At 35.9% G+C, this 25856-nt stretch overlaps 2 protein-coding genes across 5 annotated transcripts in view; one reads left to right on the top strand and one right to left on the bottom strand.

Annotated features, from left to right (window-relative positions):
• Nucleotides 1-18466, top strand: part of NUDT5 (nudix hydrolase 5) — a 28014-nt gene extending 9548 nt beyond the window's left edge. Inside the window, exons 2-10 of one of the 3 annotated variants that reach the window (XM_056799450.1) lie at nucleotides 5760-5876; nucleotides 6159-6263; nucleotides 8628-8695; nucleotides 11844-11896; nucleotides 13250-13357; nucleotides 15589-15684; nucleotides 16585-16686; nucleotides 17188-17355; nucleotides 18230-18466. In XM_056799450.1, coding sequence (XP_056655428.1) covers nucleotides 6201-6263; nucleotides 8628-8695; nucleotides 11844-11896; nucleotides 13250-13357; nucleotides 15589-15684; nucleotides 16585-16686; nucleotides 17188-17300 — 603 coding nt within the window. In that variant the 5' untranslated portion in view covers nucleotides 5760-5876; nucleotides 6159-6200 and the 3' untranslated portion in view covers nucleotides 17301-17355; nucleotides 18230-18466. Of the gene's footprint in view, nucleotides 1-864; nucleotides 1032-5759; nucleotides 5877-6158; nucleotides 6264-8627; nucleotides 8696-11843; nucleotides 11897-13249; nucleotides 13358-15588; nucleotides 15685-16584; nucleotides 16687-17187; nucleotides 17356-18229 lie in introns of all 3 variants that reach the window. The other 2 variants (XM_056799448.1, XM_056799449.1) reach the window with 2 other exon arrangements.
• The window catches only part of CDC123 (cell division cycle 123), a 174137-nt gene that overhangs the window by 127922 nt on the left and 20359 nt on the right, over nucleotides 1-25856 (bottom strand). The window lies entirely within an intron of this gene.

Below are 25856 nucleotides of genomic sequence, written 5' to 3'. Positions count from 1 at the left end.
TGTGACAATCACAAGGATTAGGGAGTCTCTCTTTGCCAGAGTCTTGCTTAATAGGCTGATCCTTCTTCACCTGGAAGATGAGTCACCTACCATCAGGTTCAGAAAAGGTCAAGAACAATTAATATGGTGTTTACTGCCCAACAACTCCAGAAAAAAGGTCTGTACACAACATTCTAACCAGCCTTTGATATTGTCAGTTTGTGCGGGCTTTTGGAAGATCAAGGTAAAATTTGGTTTATCAGTATTATGTGCATGATTAGCATGCTTGCATACATAAGTTCTAGATAACAGATGATGCTCTCTAGCTTTCCCAGTCATCAGTGGAATGAAGCAGCTTTGTGTGCTTGCTCCCATGTTTTTTAGCATAATGTTTTCACAATATTGTCTGATGTCTTCAATGAGGATGAAAATGTCATGATCAAGGTCAGCTATTGAACAGAGGGTACATTTTTTATTTTAAAAAGGCTACAAGCCTAGAGTGTAGAGGGTTGGTTCAGATTATTGTGTATTCAATGCAGTCTCTGAAACAGATGCAATAGAATATGGATGCATTCTCAAGTTTTGACCTCATAGTTAACAAGAAGAAAACAGAAGTTCTCTATCATCCATACGTGGAAATTCACTTATCTTGGCAGTTTACTTTCCAGGGATGTCCACCTAAATGATGAGGTTAATGTACAAATTGCCAGTTAGCTCAGTGTTTGGGAGACTCCCAAGGTAAATATGGGAGGGAAGAGGTACTGGGCTGCCTACCAAACTGAAGGTCTACTGAGCTGTTGGGCTGACCTAGTATGCCTGTGACAACTGGACAGTCTAATAGAACCATGCCAGGAAATTGAATCACTTCCATTTGAATTGTCTTAGGAAGATTCTGAAGATCACCTGGCAAGATAAGATACCAGAAATTGAAATCCTTTCCAGAGCTGAATTGCCAAGTGTACTACTGAGGAAAGTAAAATTCAAATGTACTTGCAACATTATTATTTACATGTGTTTGCCTAAAAGACTACTTTATGGAGAACTCACTCAAGGCAAGTATTCAGACGGAGGTCAGAAGCAGCAATACAAGGACACTTGGAAAGTCTGAAGAACTTTAATTATGATTATGAGAAATGGGAGACACTGGCATCATCAGACATGACATGCCTAAATCACAAAAGGCTCTGTGCTCCATAAGCAAAGCAGAATTTCAATAACTTAAAAGAAACATAGGATGCACAAATTTAGAGACATCTCCTTCTCTAATGTTCATATGGACTCTTTGTGCCCAACCTATCAGAGCATTCCAAGCTCATTTTGGACTGATTAGCCATAGTCAATCATACTACACATTGATTCCAATGAAGGGATGTCTTCTTTAGTACTTTTCCAATATGAAGGACAATCACCATAGGACATTCATGGCCCATTTAATTTATACATAGATAAATACTTTTAGCAGTTAAATTTTGCCTTGAATTCGAAGCTTCCTGCCAAGAATCTTTGGCAGTGCTACCTATGCCCTTTAGGATAGGTGTTGTTTTTAAGAACTTCAGTGCAAAAAGTTCTAACACTAATTTGAACATAGGCTAAAGACTAAGTACAGTGTAGTTATGCACCTTTTGTTTTTTGCCTCAAAAAAATCTTTAATTATTTTCAAATTTCTTTAGCTGAGTAAAAACTATACTTTTCTTCTCTAAATTCTCAATTCTTTATTAAATTGCCTTTTGACATCTTATCTCCCAGGTTTAGCCCCAAAAAATTGGGTCCTAATATCTGTGTCAGAAGATTTAAAATAATTTTGAGACTATCCTAGATCACTTCCCCCTTCCCCCCCAATGGAATTATAGTGTGAAAGTAATCAGAACTTCTTTCACTGGCTCTGTTGTAGACAGACTATAAAATGGTCAGTTTGGATTACCTCCTGGGACTTTAGTAGTTTTAGAGTGGCTCTGAACATTACAGACTAAGTTTACTGGAAAATGAGCAGAGCTCCCAAACAAGTTCACCATGGGACTAAAATGTATCTAAAAATTCTAAATTCTAAACTACACACCCAGGAACTTCCTATGCTTTTAGACATTTCCTAAATCAAAACAAGACAAATCGCTGTGGACATTTATATATTCTATAACTATTACAATTTTGGTGTTTTTAAGCATATTCTAAATGTTTACTTCTAATTGACTATTCTCAGAGCTTCCAACTTAGGGATTCTAATAAAAATTCTTACATTCTTCAAATTATTAGATTGTGATTGCTAATTATTCATCTTTCTATATGCTTTAAGTTTACAAGCTTCTTTAATCACATCACTGTAGTGTTTAAGTATCACAAATATTTTGCCCATGTTATAGATGAGAAGGCATCTCTAATGGAGTCAGTTTGGCTGTGTGATCCTAGACAAGTAATTTAACTTCTCAGTATTCTAGGCAATTCTCTAAGTCTGTAAATTGCTGAGCAGGTGGTTTCCGCTCCAGGAAATTCCTACACTTTCAAAATCACAGGTATGGTACTTTGATGAGGAAACTGAAGCTCTGGGAGTTGGAATTACTTGCCTGAGGTCACATAATTATCAGTCAAAAGTCAAACCTATCCTAGTTGCACACTGGTAAATCCAAGGGCTCACAATTCAGTAGTGCTAATCAAATACATGAATACATTCCTCTGTTCTTCCCCTTCTCTCTTCCTTACCAAGACAAGGGTAAAAAATAGATTCTAGAGAAGCTCTAATATGGTCAAGACAAATCAGTTAACTTCTCTGGGCCTTCACTTCCTTTTCTGTAAAATGAGGATATTAAAACTTCAATCACCTACCTCACTAGATTATTACTCCATAGGCATTTTGTAAACCTTAAAGTTTGATATAATCGGACTTTTTTTCTTTTTTTAGCCAAATTCAGTGTATTCTAAAAAGTTCTTAGATTTGGTGGAATAAAAAAGACTTAGTAGGGGCTCAGTGAATTGAGAGTCAGCCCCAAAAAAGGATTTAGGATTTAACCTAGGTTATAATCCCTCCTGTTTAAGTTAAATTTATACAATGGAACTCTGAAAATGAGGATTTTTTTAACAGCAACCCTAATTCTACAATATCAACTAGGTTTTTGAGGATAGAGACAAGGAAATTGTCCTCAAATAGGACTTGGAACTTCAAAATTTCCTGTCTACCCCACACTGCCAGGTTTGGCTTCTAAGAATTTACAAATAAAAGGTGGTAGTTAATGATTTTTCCTCCTCCTTGCCCTCTTGTTACCCAACCCTTCACCCCACAAACCCAGCTCAGCTTCACTTCTGCTTGTGCATTTGGAGTTGTTCTACTTGTAACAGGGATCCAACAGTTGTTTCACTGAAAATAGTCAATAGTTGACTATGTTGGCTCTAAATAATACCAGCTTTAGAATAATACAAAATCCAAATAATACCATCTTTTATCATATGCCAGAATCTTCTGAAAAATATCCTAAGATATAGTGTTACTTGTTAGAAGCAAAGTTGTAGTTTCCCACAATATTCCAGTGCAAAGTGGACCATAACAGTTGTTTGTTAGGTTAAATTTCATCAAGCTGTCTTCTCTGCATTCTCTTGGTATCATTGAGTCCCATGGGTTCATTCATCTTCTCTGCACAGATTATACCTCTCCTGAACATCAGGCTGTTGCATGTAATTCATTGACCAGCCCAAAGGCATTTCAAACTCAGGGTGTCCAAAACAAAATTCTTGATGTTTCCTCCAAAACTATTCCTTCTTTCCTCATTCCTGTTGAAGACAACCATCCTTCTAGTCACCCAAATTGGCAATTTCAAAGTCATGGCTCTTCCTCCCTCATCTAGGGTATCCATTCAGTAGCCAATTTGTTTCAATTCTACTTATATAATATCCATTCTCTTTTCACCTTTTACTCAGATCTACTATAAGAGTTCAGGACCTCATCACCTCATTTGATCTATTATAGTAGCCTTCTCATTGTTCTCCCAGAGAAAAGAGAGAAACCAGGAATTACAGTCAGAACTAATTCTGAGGCTTTTTTTTTTCTCCCTAAAGAGTAAGGGAGAGTATGAGATCTTCAATGATAGAATCAATGAGAAAACTATGGGGAGGGCAGAGAATGTGAGAAGAAACTCCTGATTGTTCTAATGTCTTTTACACTTCTGCTTCTCCTAAATCTAATCTTGGTAGCTCTGACTATACCACTCCCTTCCTCAAGAAGTTTTAGTGCCTCCCTATTGCCTCTAGGAAAAAATACATAGTCATCTAGTATTTTAAACCCTTAATAATCTGACTTTAGCCTTCCTTTCCAAGACTTTATTACTCATAACTCTCCTTCATGCCATCTGTGTTCCAGGCAAACTGGCCTACTTATAGGTCCCTGTACATAACATTGCATTCCCCATCCCCATGCTTTTGCACAAGATGTGTCATCTCCCTTACCCCATGCCTGAAATGCACTTCTTCCCCTCTCAGAATCCCAAGATTCCTTCTGAGCTCAGCCCAAGTGCCACCTCTTATAGGAAGTTACTTTGATTCTCCTGCCCTCCCCTCAAAAATAACTTTGTATCTATTTTGTGTGTGTAGTGTTTACTTTTTTGGTTTTCCTCTTATTTCCCCCAATAAACTAAGTTCTTCGATGAAGAAATTGTTTCTATTTTTAGTTTTATATCCCCAATCGCTGAAAGATAGCAATTTTTCTTACTTTTTGAGTGTGTTGGGCAAAGGTAGCAAAAGCTTAATAATAAAACAGATTAGTAGCATGCATACATATTACAGTCCACTAAATAATCTTTAAAGTTCTATGTTTCCTAGAAAATTAGTCCTTTCAGAAAAAAAAGAAGACAAGACCAGGATCTTATTTGGAGGCAGAAGGAGTTACTTTGCCTTCACCTATCTGAACTTGAGAACCTGAATTATTTATCTATGCAGGAGGATCTGTGATGTAAAACCCTAAATTAGTGTAATTCAAAGTACTATAGTCTATGAAGTGATTTGGAATAATCTAAACATGCCATTGTATTATATTCTTAATTACTTATAAAATTTAGTAGATCAGCTATTATTCTCTGTACCTGCTACTTCTTACCAACTACTGAGAATCTACAAATGCCCTCTAATCATACAGATGAGTATGAATAGTGGTTCTCCTTCAGAGTTCTCTTAATATTTCAGTCTTATCTAGTACCCTGTGCTAATGCCTGTGTAGTAGACAAAATGTTGTTTTTAAGCAAAATCTACAAATAGTTTTTCTGTCCCACTGAATGATCTAAATAGTTTTAGCATTTGTGATTCATTTGGGTATATTATTGGCCACAAATAGGATTACCAATCCTCCACACCTTAGCTCAACTTTGAATAGCTTGAAACAAAAAGAAATTTGTCACCTCCTAACCAATTCTTTAGTAATAAGTTTATCTGAACTTAATGAAACTATTCCTATCTGGCAGATAAATTTAGTCAGCCAGCTCATTATTCTAAACCTTTCCACTTGCCAGGACTTGCCAGTGCTGCATTCCTAGAGAAGACAGGGTGGCGAATCTAAAGAGTTCTTTAAAAATTTTTTGTATTATCCAATCCAATGTATGAATTTTGTGTTTATACTTTAAAAAATTACAGTAGTTGTTCAGGCATATGAATAATCTGGAAAGAAGTAGAAATGTTTTACTTAGAAATTTCATTGAAAATCAGTTAATTCTCAGGAAGAATGAACTACAATAAAATATGCCATAGTTTCATTGAGTAAGTATCGGTCTAGGTGCTTGATTTAGTTTTGTTTTGTTTTTTTTAATCAGACTGATTCTAGGAAAGTTGACAATTTTAAGAAATCATTTGACTAGTCCTGGAAATTGCTGCCAAAGACAATAACAAAAAGAAAAAAATGACCTGGGCAAGAAGCTGAGACTGAACAGGTAGAACTTATGCTATGTACCATGTTGTCCTAGCCCAGAAACTAGATCATTCTTAGTACACTTATAACATTTTATTCTGATGGTATCAATATGGTATTTATATTGAGTAATAGAATTGTGTCTTTGTCTTCTCTGTAAACTGCCAAACATTCGTTTCCCAGCAGTTTTAAAAATAGATCTTTCAGTGATTTCCTTATTATCAAATGACAAGGAATATTTAAAAGAGATAGTCTAAAATTGAACTATCTAACTTTAGCCTAAAGGAATGTTGTTTTGTTATAGAGTGAACTTACTAGAAGACAGCAAGGACCAACTATTTTGAAAATGGAAAACAAAGCATCAATGGATTCTCATAAAGTTACCAAAGAATCTGTCCTAAGAGAAGAGGTACAAATTTTTTTTCTTCACCTCTCCATGTTAATTGCTGCATCTTTTTTGCTTCAAATGGTTATCCCTAATACATGAGGATAGAATTTCAAAGAGATGTTTTTTTAAGATCTAGATAATATGAGAACAATGGTATGCCTGTTATTACTTATGTATCTCAAGAGCTTGTCTCCATAAGTAAATAAAGGCAAAATAATCCTTTGGAGATTTTTGGTGTCTGATACGGTTGGTAGAATTCTGAATTCTTGAAATGCACTGGAATGCAGTTTACGTAAACTAATTTAAGACTTAAGTATCTTTCATTGTTACTATTTACTGAGTTTTAAGACTTAAACCATCCGTAATCCTTATAGTACATTTGTAGCCACTGTTTCAAAAACCTTTCCTACAGTCTATGTAAACTGTTAGTTAATGTCTCTTTTAAAAGGAGAAAAGTGGCAGGTAGGTGGCACAGTGCATAGAGCACTAGACTTGAAGTCAGAAAGACTCATCTTCATATGTTCAAATCTAGCCTCAGAAACTTCCTGGCTATATGTGACCCTGGGTAAGTCATCTATACCTCCCCTGTCCTCCCAGTTGCCTAGTCCTTACCACTCTTCTGCCTTGGAACCAATACATAGTATTGACTCTAAGATGGAAGGTAGAGTTTAAAAAGAAAAAAACAAAAAGGCAGAAGTAAGGGGTTTTTTAAAAGGAAAAATCTTAGAATTAGGGGTGTAATTATTCTGAGGTACCTCTTTCTTCTGGAGTAAAAAAAATATGAGAATAACTGATCTGTAAAGATCTATGATAAACTATGGAAAAGACAGAAAAAGAAGGTGAGAAACTTCTTGTTAAAACTTTGAAAAAAATTTCAACTAAATTTTCTGAAGGAAGGTTAAAGAAAATTTGATAGGAATGAATCTGGATAAAAACTGTTAAGGTCTGAGAAAAGCTTATAGAATCTTATCCGTCATCCTGAATAAACTAAATAGTATAAATCAATGTTCCCAGAAGTAAAGAGAAGTCATCTGCACTAAGAATGTGTTTGGAGATAGCTCTCTGGCTGGAATCTTTCTTACAGCTAAAATATTGTAAACAAGCATTTTATTATTGATTTCATTACTTAAAATTATGTATTTGGTAACATTTGAAATTTTAATATAAAGATATCTCTAATCTTGGGAAAGGAAAGTATTTGGAAAACTGGGTGAAGTTTGCAAACTTAGTTTAAAGATATGTTCAAACTTTATTGAGGAAATTTATAAACTTACCATTGAATTTCTCTATCTCTGAATGATGGGATTAAATTGAGAATAAGTCAAGTAGCAATATATGAGGTGACTGGCAAGTGAAGATGGTGACCCATGTCACCCTGATGTTTTTTTAGAAGATGAAAACCTAAAGTAATTGTCAGATACAACACTAAGTTCCAGCAATAATGTGTGGTTGTTATTGTTCATAGTGTCTGTGTGTGTATTTTGGTATTTGTTCAAATTCATCTTTTCCTTTTGATTAGGATACATTTTAATCCATTCTGAGAATTTTTTTAAATTCTGATCCTTATACCCTTCTAGAATGCCTTTTTTTGCTTTAAAAATATCTTGCATGTCATATTTCCAACTAATCTACTAATAATAAATAGGTTCTTAATAACAAAAGGCAAGAGGGAAATTTTTAAAACCCTTAGATGATTTCCTTTTCAGTTCAAAATATGCCAAAGCTAAATTAGACTTTATGATCTTAATTCCACAGTGAAATAAGTAGGTTATAAAAATCCCACATTATAAATGGAGTGGGAATAATATGGATCATACAAGTTTAACCATCAAATATGGCATATCTCCCACTCTCATGCTTTCTTGGGGCATTGTTTCTTAGGAATAAATCAAATGGGGCAGCAAGGTGGCTCAGTGGATAGAGAACCAGTCCCAAAGAGATGAGATCCTGGATTCAAGTTTCACCTCAGAACTTTCCCAGCTGTGTAGCCCTGGGCAAGTCACTTGAACCCAGTTGCCTAGCCTTTACTACTCTTTACCTTAGATCCAATACTTGGTATTGATTCTAAGACAGATGGTAAGGGTTGTTTGTTTGTTTTTTAATTTAACAAAACTACTAATTAATTCCCAAGCCTAATAGATTCTTAAACTTTTTCTCCAACATCTCAATGGTCTTCCAAAAAAAAATACCATTTCTCAAGGTAAGCAAGCTTAAAATCTGAACTTAGAGATAGTCTTTAAATCCTTAAGTATAAAACTGTTGAAGTGATGTATATTTAGGGTTATGATGTCTTTCTACTCAATCAGACTAGAAAAAGTTTTCTGTCCAATAAAAATATTCTTTGGTTTGAAAGTTTTCCAATTTGTTGTTCTTCACTCCTTTTAGTTGATTTCAGAAGGAAAATGGGTCAAGCTTGAACAAACAACTTATGTGGATCCCACTGGTAAAACAAGGTAAGAAAAGTTTTCTATTCAAGAAATGCTCAGGACCATGTGTTCTGAAATTCTCTATTCATAACAAATCTGTAAATACTTCTCATTGTTACTATATTTTTATATTAGAAATAGAGGCAGTCTGGTCAGTCACTTCATTTTTAATGGTATTTTTAGCCTGTAAAAGGCCTAACTGATTTTAAATAGTATACTTTGTATAATAATTAGAGTTCAAATATCATTTTATTCTCAATGATTATGGCATAACATGCCATATAAGAAGTAAAATTTTAAGATTACTCAAGTTTTTGGCTGCCTAAACTAATATTCCATCATTTCACACTGGGTTAAAACAGTTCTAAATTAACATTTTTGAAAATTTAATGTTTATAATGTAGCTCCTTGCATTAAAGATTATGGCTCCTTTCTACCAAAAAGTGAAAGTTCTGCAAAAGGCAGAACTTTATCCCATTAAACTACCTGAACTGAGATTGTTCCATTCTTTATTTGTATCTTCAGAGCCTAGAACCTTGCTTGGTACCTAGCATGTGTGCTTGTAACAGAATTGGATCAACAAGCATTTATTTACCTTAATGCTTGTTAAAATTGTTCTCAAGACTTATTGTTTAATACTTTTTAAATTACTCTAGAGGCTTAAAGAATGGTTGGGGCTAGGAGGCTCAGTGAATAGAGTGTCAGGCCTGGAGTTTGGAACAACTGGGTTCGAAACTGACCTCACATACTTCCTAGCTCTATGACCCTGGACCTGTCACTTAGCCCCTATTGCCTAGCCCTTGCTACTCTTTTGCCTTGAAATTGATACTAGAACAGAAGGTTAGGGTTTGTTGGGCGTAGGAGGTTAATAGTTGTGGGTTGTTTTTGTTGGTTTGTTTTTTTTTTTCCAAAGAAATTTAATCAATATGCATATATAGTTATGTCAAGGGAAATTAAGATGAAGATAGAGAAATCTCTCATTTTGTTATCTTTTGAAAAAGGGGGACGAATTATTATTTTAGAGACATAGTAAATGTTGGCAAAAACTTTTTTGTTTCTCCATCTAGGACCTTTTATACTTACAAAGTTGCCCTTCTCTACATCTCATGATGGTTGCAGAGAGGGAAAAGAGACTCAATAATGCACTGCTATGGCAAAGGATACTGAATGGCAGGACTCTCGGCATCATAAAACTTTTTTTTTGTCTTCCTATCTGAAAGATATCTTGTCACCAAATCTAACCACCTCATCTTATAAATGAAGGAACTGAGTTGAAGGTCAATAACCTTACCTCAGGTTTCCCTAATTTGGGACGCTATGTGTTTGCTTGGATTTTTTTCCACTAAAGCTACTTGAAGATCCAAATTAAGATATACCAGGTTTCCAAGATTTTCTGGGTATGAATCTCTTATTCAGATGGGCCTTCCTACTCCAGTCTCTGTCTTTTTTAACAACCAAGAGACTGGTTTGTCAGACATAGGTACATTCATAATTGATTGTTTATTGTTATTGCTGAAATGACACACTATCCCTCTTGTTTCCCCTTATTCCTAGAGCATTTGGGATGGAGTCCTCAGTGCTTCTCCTTGCACCTTCTCCTTCAGTCTATTTAAGACTGACCTTTAGGAGGCAGCAGTGAGAGCTGTATCAAAGGTTTTTCTTTCTGTTGCAACCCTTGCTATTTCCTTTTACCAAAGATTTTTGTGTGATTGGCTTTTCTTTTCCTACTAACAGGAATATAGAAATGTTGGGAGCAGCATATTTTTATATCATGCATGGTTTTCACTTCAAGATTTCATGGAAGAGTGCTATAATTTTGTAGACCCTTTATAGCTCTTTAACTGATTTGTCCTGTGCTATTAGGCACAGAGCCACAGCATATTGGTGCAGAACTTGTTTGGTTTTTTAATGGAGAGACTGCCCCCATGGAACTTTTATGTCTTGTTGCCCCTCTCAAATTAAAATAAAGGATCCTGTCCCTATTCATAACATCCTAAATCCCTGGGGCCACATTTCTATCCCTGTTCCCTGAGCCATCTGGCCTTTCATATTCATCTTCTGCATTTGTCTTTCCTGGACTCATCTCCATTTAAGAAAAACCCCCAAAGGATAAGACTAGGGACTGGAAAGGGTTGGGTTTTTTCTCTTTGTGTAGGCAGTCTGAATGACTCTTTTAGTACCTGAATATTCTTATTAGGAGGAAAAGTTAAAGCAATTAAAATGTTACACAGAACCTAAGGCAAGTAGCATGCCCAGCAAATTGTGCATCAATGTTAAAGTCAGAAATAAACCAGTTGCAGGTCACTTCACTTTATCAAATTAGAGACCTGCTTATTTATGCAGAGTTTGTATGTTGCAAAGTTGAAGAAAATCTATCTTTGTTTTAAGTGTGAGTACCAAAGTGGTAGGTTCAGACATCTTTTTTTTTTAACAGAATTAGATAGTTTCAGGTCTATCCTTCAAACATTACTCGGGGTTTTTGTTTTTGTTTTTGTTTTTTTCCTAAAAATGGACAGAGAAGGAACTTTCAAGGAGATTTTAATATTTCTGTGTCACTTTCCCCCAAAGCCCAAATCCTCACTTGTCACCATATACCACATGCACCACTGAGAAGCATGATTCACTGATAAACTTATAACCCTAGTTAAGTGTCCTTTGGGCTGTGAATGATTTGACACTTTCTGGCTGTGGTAACTAGCAGGCTTGCTATTTAGATTAGCAGCTAAAGCAGGGGTTCTTAACCTTTTTTGTGTCAAGTTCCCCCTTGGCAGTCTGGTGAAATCTTTGGACCTCTTCTCACTATGATCTTTTTAAATGTGTGAAAAATAGAGATTTACAAAGGAAATCAATTATATTGAAATATAAATTCTCAAAATAATGAGAAAAAAAAGTTCATAGTCTCCAGGTTAAGAACCCTTGATCTCAAAGATCACATGAAACACCAGCTTTTTCACTAAACTTGGTAGGAATGACCTTAGTTTCAAAAGGCAACTTTACAATTGCAAGGTATCTCTCTGAAAAACTAAGCATCTTTCTGGTTTTCTAGACCACCATTATGGATAAAAATGCATGTTTTGCAATTGCAAAACTCTAAATAATATGCAGGTAATCTGTTGTTTTCAGCTTCTAATGTTTCATTTGTTTTTCTTCCCCTTCCTCTCCTTGCCTTTAAAAGAACTTGGGAAACTGTGAAACGTACTACTAGAAAAGAAGGACTTTCTGCTGATGGTATGAGTACAAATCTCTCTGATTACTCCTCAGTCTCTCCTAGTGCTCCTTTTCTTCCTCCTATCCACATTATGACTATCTCCCAGGCTATCCTTTGGCTTTTTTTTTCCTTCCTGTATCCTATTTTACCAATCTTAACTACTTCCCTAACTGCAATCTTGACTTCAATTCCTATGGTTCTTAAATCTACATATGTCCCTCCATTCTATTCCCATGTATCCAACTGCATGTCCTATCAGTGACTCAAACTCTACATGTCCAAAACCCACATGATCTTCCCTCCAAAACTTGCCCCTCCTTCTAACTTCACTATTTCTGGAGATGGTAACCTTTTCTTGGTGTCCTTGATTTAATTTTACTTAAAATAAAAACCTCATAGGAAAGCCAGCAGAACCATTGATAATTGAGTAAAACTGAGGCATCTCTAAGCCAATACTTTAAGCAAATATCAAGGAAGGAAATAAATTTGTTTTGAAAATCCCAATGAAGAGGAAAGTCCTATCATATATATTATCCTAATTTCCCTTAAAATATAAAGGAAATGTTACAAGGATGCCTCAAAAAATAATAAAAGAATTAAAAGAAATAAAAGCAAAAATTAAAACTTTTAAATCTTAACAAGAGAATTTAGAACATATAATGGGAAAAATGGATTCTCTGAAGGTGACAAATCAGTAAAAAAAAAAACAGGTAGGAGAAAAATCAAAAGGCTAGAAGATTGGAAGAACATGACACTAGAACTTTACAAATCAAGGAAATTGAGTTGGAAGATGTGTTGCTAAGAGGCTTTATGGCACTTATAGTTCTTTCAGAGAAATAGCCTAAATATTACTTTTCAGGAAAAATTCCCTACAAGGAACAGAAATAGAAGCAAAGTTCCAATAGAATCCACAGAATACATGACATTAAATACAGAGCTTACCTTAACAAGAAACATGCGAAATTGCAGGACAAATGAAAAAAACAAATATTACAGTAAGCCTGAAGAAAACTATTCGTAAATTAAATCAAATTGGTGTTAGGACTATATCTAGATTAAGAAAACAAAAGGAAACTATGTAATCAAATATTCATTAAAATAAATTAACAGGATGTGGGAGCCAAAAGATGAACAAAGTGAAAATATTTATTGGCAGGAAGATTCAAAACAGTCAAAAGACTCAGAAGGAAAGGAGGAAAAACAAATCGTTCTTTCATTAAAAGACACTTTACAGAACTTCATTTGAGAAAGAGATAAGCCTGTTGCCTAAATAAAGCAAGAGTACATACTTAATCAGTGTTGCAAATTAATGTGATACAAAAATGATATATGACATTTCATAGGTTCTTGTCCTTTTTATTTCCTGGTGGTAGGTGTGGCAATTATTCCAGTATTACAAAGAACTCTTCATTATGAATGCATTGTCCTGGTGAAGCAGTTTAGACCCCCAATGGGAGGCTATTGCTTAGAGTTTCCTGCAGGTGAGTAACAGAAGAAAAGGATTTTATTGTTTCTCTGGAACTAATTAACTAATTATAAGAAAAACCTCTTGTTTGGCCTCACTGTGGCATAAGCAGAATATTTTTGTGCCCCAGAAAGTAGGAAACAGAATCTGCCATCTGCAGGAAGGTATTTGAGTGCCTCCAGCCCACCATCACATTAAGGTGTTTGATTTCTGCCTGCCCTCCACACAACCACCCCACTTAATACATCCCTCTGGCCTATTACTATTTTCCTTCGCTATATTTTTCTTTTTTCCTTCCTTGAAATCTATGCCTTTGCTTCTTCCCAGCCTAGCATACAGTCTTGTTCTCAGTTCTAGAAATTTGAGGGTTGCGGGGGAGGAAGATACTTCAGCTCTATCAACCCAATGTAGAAAAGTGGCATTGTTGGCTTGAATTTAAGCTTTTCCATTTTGGCTTGTTTAAAAGTACTTTATTCTCTCATGAAGAGCTTTAATGTCTTTTCTCACTTGCCAAATGAGGAGTATTTAACAAAATAATTTGTTATGTTTCTTTGTCCCCTTCTGATCTTTTTATACTTGTATATTATCAGATTTTGTTCTTATTTTCTTTGTCTATAATGGTTTGTAGTCTAAAAACTCCCTCTTGCCTCTGTATCACTCCATGTAAAACTGACTTTCCATATTCTTTTGCATCCAAAGCTTTTTTGACATTTTAATCCAACTATTATTTTAACATTTGACATTTTAATATAACTACTCCTAATTGTGGGACAGTTTTTTGCTATTATATATGAAGCAGCTACAAATATTTGGGTGCCTATATTATTTAGTTTGGCCTCCCCCTCCCCCCCATTTGATAACATTCATAATTAATTAATTAATTGTAATAGTGAGAATTCTGGGTCCAAAAGTATGATCATTTTTTTTACTGTTACTTATGTTATCAAATAATTTTCCAGGAGGTCAATTCATAGTTTCTCACTCATTAACACAGCTATGTGTGTTATTGTGTCCGTTTGTCATCAGGCACTTATCCTATAATTTATTATTTTTGTCAATCTGATGGTGGACCTTAAACTTTTTTAAACCTTTACCTTCCCCTTTGGTTCTAAGGCAGAAAAGTGGTATGGACTAGGCATTCAGGATTAAATGACTTGCCCAAGGTCACACAACCAAGTCTTGTTTAAGGCCAGATCTGAACCGAAGACCTCATGTCTCCAGGCCTGGTTCTCTATACACTGAACCACCTAGCTGCCCCTGTTACCTTAAACTTTTAATTTTCATTTCAAGATTTCTTCAGAGTATTGTCAACTTATGTTTCTTCCTCAGAAAACTGCGTCTAGCTTTAATCATTTATTCATAGGAAGAATATACCTAATACTTGTAAATTTGTTTGATGGCTATCTGTCTCAATCACAGCCTCTCCCAATAGACTCTAACTAAGCTCTTTGAGGCTAAAGATTGTTGTTTTCTTTCCTTTTGTCTTTGTTTTCCCCTTACCTAGATCAATGTCTTCTGAACTGAACTGAATCTTGCTTCAGAAATTAGGGACATCAAGGATCAGCTGAACACGATTCCTCATACATTTTTCCTTTCTCTAATCTCCATTTTCTTCCTGCAGATTTTTTCATTCCCCAAGTTAGTATGGGTTAGGAGAATATTCATTCAAGTTCTCTTCCCCTTCTAATTCCCATTCAGTCCCAGATATCTCCTGGTGCTTTTGTTCTAAACCCAAATTCCACAGTTATACAGTAATACTCTTATGCCCATCAACTCTCAGCTTACTATCTTCTCTTGTCCCTCACAGGTCGCAGCCTTATTGGCTCTTTCCTAGGATCCTTCACCATATCCCTGTGAGGGAGAAAGGCAGGACAGGTAGTGCAGTCTCTGTTTTGCAGAGGAGGAAACAGACAGTTCACAACCTATCTGTGCTGAAGGTAAAATAGTTAGTAGCAGAACCAAGAGTGGAGCTCACATCTCTTAACCACCAGCTCACTGACCTTGCCAACAGACTTTCATGACTCCATGTGGTATATTACCATTCATGAGAAATAGCAAACTTGAAAAAATAGATGAAATCTGTAGGAATTTAGTTACACTATACTTTTTCCTTTCCTGTTCTATCAGAGGACTAGACCCAAATGAGTCTTGTTTGAAGACTCTTTCCCCCAAAATCCCAAGACCAAAGAAGGATTGGAACTTTTCCTAGAAGTTGAAATTTTAAATGAACATACATTTAATTGACAGGTCTCATAGATGACAATGAAAGCCCAGAGACAGCCGCTCTTCGAGAGCTTGAGGAAGAAACTGGTTACAAAGGTGATGTTGCTGAATGTTCTCCAGGTTTGTATTATTATATCTGAATTTGGGGACAGATTGGGGGGTAGGAGGTGTTAAACCTAGTCAAAATCTAACTTGTAAATTCTATTGCTGTTTTTTAAAATAGAATTCAAATACATTTCAAGTAGAAAAAGTTCATTTTTAGAGTACTTCCCAGAATAGGTTGATTTGTCTAAATAAACATTTAACTCAGAGGATACATAAGTATATCCAAACAAGTATTCAACCAAGAGAGTTGGGAAGAGCTATGATACTAAGTAAATCTGTCTTGAAAATTGGCTGGAGACTTTTTCCATTTCCTTTCACGATTCTGACTATCTGTACATTTTAAATTTTTTTTTTTAAGCTTCCCAGTGGCTCTGCCCTGAGGCCTGCCAGCACATTCAACTAAGAGTGGGACTTTTGTAGACCATTGTTGTTTGTATTTCCTCCTTAGGGTGGGATAAGGTTGAGTCAGATAAACCTAAAGATATTGTTACTTCATAGTTTAAGCCAGTCTTTCCCTCATGCTCATTTAAAATCACCAACCCCAACTCCACTGGAGCCAGTTTTATACCCTAAAGATACTTTAATGCAAGTTTCTGCAGCCCCTCCATACTCAGACAAATATGCAGTGCAACTGAACACTGTAATTCTTGCATATAAATACTGTAACAAATGTTTTAGCAACTCACCCTGTTCACTAGAGTCCATCAGAAGAAGATTTCTTTCATTTCACTATTAATTTCTTAGCATGAATTACTACTGCTTACTCTGGGCAAAGTAAGTGACTGGTGTCATAGTTGCTTATAACACTGGTGGAAAATTGTTTGATTCTGTCCTGACTCTAGATTTTTAAGTAGTCAGACATTTGCCTTTTATGCTCTGTTATTATTATGTAACTCATTGTATCTTCCTCCTTAGCTGTATGCATGGACCCAGGTTTGTCAAATTGTACCACGCATATAGTGACTGTGATGATTAATGGAGATGATGCTGAAAATGTGAGACCTAAACCAAAGCTTGGTAAGCTTATATTCACTCTTTTTTAAAGAGGTGTTTAGAACAGTACTAAATTCTTAGATGTGCCAGTGCACACCATATAAAAAAATACTGGTAACAACTCCTAACTTGGTATATTTGTTTATGGTTTGTTTAATTGTTTAATGATTGTGTATGATTGTTTCATAGTTCATTTCTTTTTTATGGTTAATCATTATCTGACCAACTTAACATATATATATATTGAGTGTCATAATATGTTCTGAAATTTCTACATAGAATAAGGCCCAGTTTACTCACAGAACATTGAGAATTTGATTTTTTAGCCTCTCTAGTTAAATCAGTCATAGTAACAGCATTTCAGGGGATTTAGGAACATATATTGTAAGATTCTATCATAGATAAACAGAGACTTGTTAAATTTCTTTTCTTTTTTTTTTTGCATGTTATTCTGCCAAATCATCTTTCAATGTGTCAGCTCTCTAGGTTTTACTGAAATTCTTTTAATCTTCTGTTTGTTTTCAGGAGATGGAGGTATGTTACCCAGTACCTGCTCTGTGGCTAAGTATAGTCATTTTATTAAAGAAATTCTACTCCTTACTTTTTTATGTATGTGTGTGTATGTTTTTGTTTTTTAAGAATTTGTGGAAGTAGTTTCTTTACCAAAGAATGATCTACTGAAGAGAATTGATGGTAAGAAAATCTTCCTTCCAACCAACTACTCCCTCACACCTGAATCTATTCAACATAATTCTCAGAACTCCTTTGTACATCTTCCTTTATTTCAAATATCTACAAATGTGATAATTACACTTTAGCCAACTTTTTTTTTGGTTTTTCTTTACATGTGTTTGGAAATCTTTGTATATGGTGCTATAATTAATTATATATTCTTTTCCTTAAAAAGTAAATACTTTAGACTGAATTTCCATTGACAAAGGCAATCCACATTGTCTATATATAGATTTTTTTGTAAACCATATTGGCAGGGTTGGTATTACCACATCCATTCCCAGGTGAATGGATATTCAGTCTTGATTTTTGAAATCAGAGATCTTGCTCTTTCTCATCCAGAAGAGGTAGCACAGTACAGTGTTGGGGGCAATGGAATTTTTAGTTAAAGTCAAATTCAGATTACACCTACAGCCTCTACCTGTGTGATCCTAGGCAAATCATTTAGGCCCTTTGGGCTTTTTCTTAATTTCTTAAATTTCTTACTATTTATTTTTAATTTCTTAAATTTTCTTTTCTTTTGAAAATTACATAACACAAATTTAAAAAAGAAAACAAGTTTAAAGGCATAAGAGCACTTTAAGACATAGGTTGTCATTGTCTAAAAAAAGGCATTTTACTTTTAAAAGGCCTTAGTTATTTAAAAGGCTTTACTTTGAAAATCTTTAGAAAGGAAAAACATTCATCTAGAATTGATGCTATTCAATTAAATCATAACTTTGGACCTGGGAGGGCCCTCAGAGGTTATCTCTTCTCATTTTACAGATAAGAAAACTGAAGGGGTGGGCCTATATTGTCTGTCTATATTCTCACTAGTGTTGTTTGCCTCCCATAGACCTGGTAGCTGATGAACATCTCAAGGTGGATGCCAGAGTCTATTCTTATGCTTTGGCATTGAAACATGCCAATGCAAAACCCTTCGAAGTGCCATTCCTAAAATTCTGAAACTGACCAAGACTCACCTCTGTTTTTGTAAATGAGGCCAATCTTTCACAGTTTGGACTTTGTATTCACTTAACTAATGTAGGTTTTGAATTAGCTTTTTCATAAAATAAAGGAAATATAGAATGCATATGGTGTTGATGGAATTGTATTATCAATGAAATATAATTTAACATTTTAAACTCTATAGTAGGCGGCTGAATTATCCAATAAGAGATGCACAGATATTAAAGTCACTTGTAGTCAACTAGTTTTGAATAAAACTTCTCCATTGTCATGTCTAAATCCATTTATGCTTATAGTTGTAAAAACACTTTATGGGAGAAAAAATTTACTGTGGGAATACAGAGCCTGTGGGGAAATTTTCACATGAGAATAGACTTTCCGAATTTCAGAACAAGAGCAATTACAGGTATCCCTTCCACATCACAGCTCTCTCCATCACCCATTTGAATATGTCACAGATCAATGTAAGAAATTCAACAGGAATTTTGGGGGAGTTGTGTGGAAGCCCCAGGTAATATGAAGATCAGCAGATGACACAGAAAAAGTTTAGAAATTCATTTTTACTTAACATTGACCTACATATAGCCTATGACCAAATACTTAACCCAAATTTTACAGTAAGACACTATAAACCCCCCATAAAAGAAAAAAAAATTCAGACTTCTTCTCTGGTATAACGAGAGGGCCAAAAAATTGTATGTGAATTTTCCAGATCCCAGGGGTGCTGAGCCCCTAACCCTCACCATGTGAAACATACCTGTACTTTCTTCCCTCTACCTCTACCACAATTTTTCTAGCCCAAGAAACTAAGTTCTCATTAGACATAATTTAACATTAAAGCTTAATATAAGTTTAAATCTGGTTATATATTATTTTTTAAATTTTAAATTGGTGTTTAAAATTCTGTCTCCATTGATCAGACTATTTGATTATCCAACTACTCTATTTCCAAAAATATGCAGATAAAATTGCTACATTTAGATTCTGGAAAGCAAAATACTGTGTTTGACACTACTTGATTCTCTACCCTTTTTTAATTCAGCGTCAGTGCTGGCAACTTAGGATCCATTTGAACATCAAATAATCTATTTTCTGATAAATAGGTAGCATTTAACTTTTTTCTCCTTGCTCTGACCATCAAATAATTTTCGTGTTTTTTCTGATTTGATAACAAACCACCCTTTAATGGATCCAAAAGTGGCCAATTCTACTAAACTTTGACAGTGTCGAATGGAAATATATTTGGAAATGTGCTCTTTTAAGTTGTATATCCTGATTTCAGAACATGGTTTCTTATACGAGACTAACTGGGAAGACCAATTAAAACAATACCATTTGGAATGGTAATGACTAAGAGTCAATCCTAAGTAAAAGTGTATAACACATTTTTTATGGGCATTTATTTAGTGAGCATTTTTTGAGCTCCTACACTGGAAATAAAATGATTAAAGAAATCCCTGCCTTCAAGGAGCTTCCAATCCAAGGCAGAGAGGGGATACATCAAGAGCACAGATAAATATATGGGTATAGGAAGAGATAGAGACAATGGAGATAAATATATCAGGCAGGTACCTAAGAGCAATATGAGGAGGAAGAAAACACTGACCTGGGAGAACAAGGCAAGGCTTCCAAGAGAAGGTGACTGATAAGAGCCCATAGGAGAATGAGAGCACTTGTAGCTCCTGCAATGTCTAAGCATCTGATTCTTCAGCCCAACCCATGTGGTTTCTGTATTTCACACCCAAATTCCTGCTTAAATACTGCTGGTGGTAGCTATCCAGAGATATTTTGTTAGCATTAGAAAAGCACCAGAAAGGGGGACTTACAAAGTTCACAAAAGCTGCTCTTTTTCCTTTAGTCAGACTGAACAGAAATACAACCCTTCCTCTATATAAAATAAAGTTCTTTTATCTCTAATGTTCTCTGACTTATCTTCAATTGGTGCCCCTAGAGAAGAAAAAAATACTGCAAAGTGGCAACCCATGTGCACAGATTTTCCTTTGGTAATGAAACAAACAAGTAGAACTATCCTCACCCTTACCCCCAGCAACCAGCTTAAGCTAGCTATAGGAGTAGATCATAGTATTATTTTGCTCTTAGAATGGAGCTGTTATCTAGTCCAACTACTTGTACAATGAAAAGTGAGCCCCTCCCTATAGGTTTGATATTTCCACATGGCCATCCCATTGTTCTTCCAATCTGCTATTAAAAACAGAATTCTGTTCTTACGCATACTCCACTAAATTAGCACTTCTCAATTTCCCCATTCTACCAGTTTTTTGGTCTCTTCTCACATCTGAATAATTGCTCAACACTGCCCACGTTTCTCTTTCATCCATACCTTCTCATTGCTACCATCCCAGTTAATACTTTCATTACCTCTATTGCAATAATGTAATTATTGGTTTCTCTCCACTCTATCCCTTCTCTGTGTATAAATCATGAGTAGATGAACCCTCCTAAAAATGTGAATTTCTCAGAAAATTCCAATAGTTTCTCATTGCTTTGAATATAGCCTAAAATTACCTTTAATTAATCTTAGGTTGTGTTCATCTTTTCAGTATTATCTCCCACAACTCCCATACATATAACTTCTTTTCCACATTGTACTACCACTTTCTTATAATGTCATGAAACCATGGTGACTAGGTCTACAAATATATATTATATAATCTCAACTAGTCTCACAATACTTCAAGGCAATCCTTTTACCCCTCCATAATTAATTCCTTACTCTACTCACCACAGCAACTCTTCTAAACTTTTTCATCCCTCAAACTTTCCATGGCTATCCCTCAACCTATTCTCTTACTTCATATTTTAATGAAAAAATTGAGATCATTCCCCAAGAACTCCTTCTCCCTTCATCATATGACATCACCCAGCTGCCTTCTGCCACTATCTGCTCCTTGGCCCTGTCTCACATCAGGAAATGGCCCTTTTTACCAAGGCATACCCTCTGCATGAACAAGTAATTTCATTCCATCCCATCTTCTCCAGCAGATTGTCTCATCTATCATCTAATCTCTATCTACTGGCTGCTTCCCTACTGCCTACAAATAGCCCACGTTTTCCTCATCTTCAAAACACTAATACTTGATCCATCCTACTCCCGAGTATCCCATATCACTCCTCCATTTTGTGGCCAAATGTCAAATATGGCTACAATCGATAGCTCCATTTCTTCTCTTTCAGGCTACTTAACTATAATCTGACTTCTGACCACATTACCCATGGAACTGCTTTCTCTAAAGCTATAGTTATCTCTTAATTGCCAAATCTAATGGTCTTTTTTCTATTTTTGGCTTCTCTGCAGCCTTTGGCACTGTTGATGACCGTCTTCTCTCTAGGATTCTCTGACCCTACTCTTCTAGTTCTCTTACCTGTCTGACTTTCTTTACTGGATTTTCATCCAGGTCACATCTGCTGGGCATGGGTACCTTGCAGAGTTGTGTCCTGGACCCTTTTATGCTATTCTACTTGGGGATTTCATTCAGCTCTCATGGGTCTCATAATTCTTAGATCTATTTATCCAGTCTTAACCTCTTCCCTAACCTTCAGACTCACTTCTCCAACTGCTTATTTGACATCTCAGAGTAGATTTCTATAGACGTCTCACCTATCCCATTTTCTTGCCTCTGATGTACTACCACCCTCGTGCAGACCCTCATTGCCTCATGCCTGGACTTTTGAAATAATTACTGCCTCTGTACCTATACTCAAGTGTCACCTCACAGTTCATCCACTCAACAGTCAAATTAATTTTCATGAAATCTAGTTATGACCATATCACTTGCCTATTCAGTAAATTCCAGTGACTTCCTATCACCCCAAGAATAAAACAGAAAATCTTTTGTTTGGCTTCAAAATGCTTAACAACCTCAACTCCCTCTTCCTTCTTTCTTCTAGTCTTGTTACACCTTCCTCTCGGCAACATGTTCTTTGACCCAGTGACACTGGCCTTGCTGTTTTTTGTACAAGACTGTCTCAACTCCAGGCATTTTCAGTGGCCATTACCCATGTCTGGAATGCTACACCTTCCCATCTCTACTTCCTGGCTTCTCTGGTTTCCTTTGAGTCCTAGCTAAAATCTCGTCTTTTACTAGAGCCCTTTCCTGATCCTGTAAAAATGGAGACTTGAATCCAGGACTTCAATACCCAGAAGTCCTTGCTCTACTTCCAGGATGCTTTGTAATCGCACTGAATTCTCACCTGTACAAGATCACAGATTATTATTTAAAGGAGTTCTCCACCTACTGGGGCCTCTTTCCTACTTCCACTTCGGAGCAGATGGGTCTTTCATGATGTAGGTGAGGTTGTCTAGGCCTCTCTGGGCCTAGACACGTGCTTTCTTATTCTGTATTTTCTTTAATCCTTAACCTTTAATAAACCTCATAAAAATATAATACTCCTCGCAGAGAGAAACTAATTTCTGCCTGCTTCAGGTTCCCCTAATTTTTAATCTTTACAATCCCCCTCCTTTTTGTGCCTTCCTTCTATTATCCTCAGTTTATCCTGTATGTATCTTTGTTGTACATAGTTGTCTTCATTTGATCTCATCCATTAGACTGTGAGAGCTCCTCAAGAACAAGAACTACATTTTACCTTCCTATGTATTCCCACCCAATGGTTAGCACAGTGCCTGGCACATAATGTACATTTAATAGATACTTTTTGACTACTGAATGATTGATTATGCTTGTCCAAGTTTTTTTTTAAAGATGCTTCCAGTCTAATTGAGAAGACATAAAAAATATCCACAATTTTCAAATAGTATTAGAGCTGGAAAAGAACTTGGGTAGTTTTCATTAGTTCCCTTATTTGTAGTTGAAGAAACTGAAATTCTTGAGAGAGGAAGTTCTAAGGTGTATCAAGAGGAGTCTAAGGTGAGTCAACATTAGAACTCAGATCTCCTGACTCCCAGGCTAGAAGTGCTCTTCTTACTACTTGCTGCTGTGTCTCATTTGACATTTGGGGTAATGTTCTCCATTGCTGATCATCTGGATGATCCCTCAAGTGTTTCTGATACCTGTGGCTAAAACAAAAGCAACCTAGAAATGAATTTTTCTAGACAAATTCAGTTTGTGAAGAGGAGGGTTCAAGGAGACATTGAGGCATAAGACATTTGTGGTAATACAAAAGATGTAGGACACAATATGCTGTTGAGATGTCTATCAGAAGAGGAAGCAGGATTGGGAGAGCTGCTCTAGGCTGAAGGAGAACTCACCTGGCATGCGGAAAAGCCCCAGGATTCAGATTCTTGTGCTGGTCTTCACTTAATGCATCATGAGTGGCTTCAAAGCAAGCCCCTGACTTGGGCACATATTAGACTCCTTGATCTACATTTAAAGATAGGTCAGATAGGTAACCCACATTTCTAATCCCAGGAGACCCTGCTGAAGGTGTAGTATCCTTTCCCTGGGCCCAAGGCATGATTCCCAACAGAGGATGACCATGTTATTGGGTGAAGACAGACTGAGTCAAGGGTAGTGTGTTTACAAAAGACTCCAGAATATACGCCTATGGCTAGTCATGAACCACCCCTGTACTCTACCAAAAAAAAAAATTCTTAAAACAAGAAAATAGAGAATTAGGTGGTAATCTCTATCGTTGCTAGGGTCCAATTGACACAGTGCATAGGTCACCAGATCCAGAAAGGGGACATGATCATAACAGAAGCATTAGGGATAGCAACAAGAATAGCCCAACAATATATGACCAACTTGTAGTCCACAACCCATTGATACCACCAGGTCAACAGATAATAAAATAAGCAATAATACTAGTTGTAATAGAGACACCGCAATAAAAGTTCAAGTTGCCCTGGATACAAGTTCCTTAAGCACACATGTTCTTAGGTCTTATGTGTTTTCCTATGTGGATTCCCTCTCTTATTGGTGCCATTTTGTGCAATTGATTGGTATAGGAAAATGTGCTTCCATGATTGGATGAATTATCCTTACTTATTTTGCTATGCTGTTGACTTTTTTTTATGTTGAACTAATATGTCCTCTGGTATAGTTGTTGTTGTTGTTGTTGTTTTGGTCAGTTTCAAACATTCCTTGGTTACAAAAATCATATTCTATTCCTCCTTCCCCTCCCCCTGCCCTTCCCATAGCCAGCGCGCAATTCCACTGGGTATTAAATGTGTCCTTTATCAGAACCTATTTCCATGCTGCTGATGTTTGCACTAGGATGTTCATTTAGAGTCTACATCCCCAATCATATCCCCCTCAATCTATGTAATCAAGCAGTTGTTTTTCTTTGGTGTTTTTACTCCCACAGTTTTTCCTCTGAATGTAGATAGTGTTCTTTCTCATAGATCCTTCCAGTTTTGTTCAGCATCACTTCATTGCCACTAATGGAAAAGTCCATTATATTCGATTGTACCACCGTGTATCAGTCTTTGTATTGTAAAAGTTAAATTTAGTCTCTAGTGATGAAAGTATTATATGTCATGAGGTTTATTAAAAATTATTAGAAATCAAGGATACAAAATAATAAGCCACGTGCCTAGGACTGATTTAGCCCATTCACAGCCTAATTACTACATGTTGCAACGTTTCAAGTTGAGGGAGAGAGGCTGAGTAGGCATTGCAGCCAGTTTAAATACAATTTGTGTTCTCGCCCAGGTGGGAACTCAGGTGAGATTATAGGGAATTCTGGGAAGTACCAAGGACTTCTGGGGATTGAAGTCTGAAGTTCAAATCTCCATTTTTTACATTTCTCCCTTTGATCATTATTGGGAAACCAGTTTCCCCAAAAGGATCATGAAAACATAATCAACTTAAAGGTTACAATAATTTGAGGGTAAAAGGAAAAAAGAACAAAACCAATAATTGCTAGACGCATTAACAAAAAACCAGTTAGGGGGCAGTCCCCTTTGGCATGAAAGTAATACATACAAATAAATATTTAATCAACCACACCCAAAGTTCATTCTTGATATTCTCGTGCAGCTTGTGGTCTGGAGGCATCTTCATGGTGTCTTCTCCAAACAGTTCAGTTTCTGGATTCAAAGAGGTATCATGTTTCTTAACCTAAAATTCTTCTCAAAAGGAATTTAAACTTTGAAATTTAAAATAATAATATTTTTACATACCCCCCCCCCTTGAAGAGGGTGATTGAAAAACACAGGGATCATTTAGGGATGCATGGCTGAGTTATGAGGTATATGAATCAATTGGGAAGAGAAATTAAAAAGATCAGAAAAATCCAAATAAAAAATGATAATTTCTGGATGAAAATATAAGCTATCAAAGTCCTATGTGTAAAAATTCTAAGTAAAGGAAAAGTAAATCTATAACAGGTCCTTGGATCAGGGCCCAATTAAAATGATATAAGCAAGAAAGCATTTACCCAGTCAGCCAGGACTACAGAAAGTTGCAAAACTATGAAAGACAGAAAAGGGATTAGATTATAGGAGTCAGGTAGGAGCCAAGTTTGAGATACTCGTCTGTAAGTATTTTCAAGAAGAGTATAGATACAAGGAAGGCCTTTGTCTTAAAGTATGT

Source organism: Monodelphis domestica, chromosome 5 (assembly GCF_027887165.1).
Source record: "Monodelphis domestica isolate mMonDom1 chromosome 5, mMonDom1.pri, whole genome shotgun sequence".
Classification (NCBI taxonomy): Eukaryota; Metazoa; Chordata; class Mammalia; order Didelphimorphia; family Didelphidae; genus Monodelphis; species Monodelphis domestica.
The sequence above is the reverse complement of the archived record's forward strand: the minus strand, read 5'-3'. Positions and strand labels throughout refer to the sequence as shown.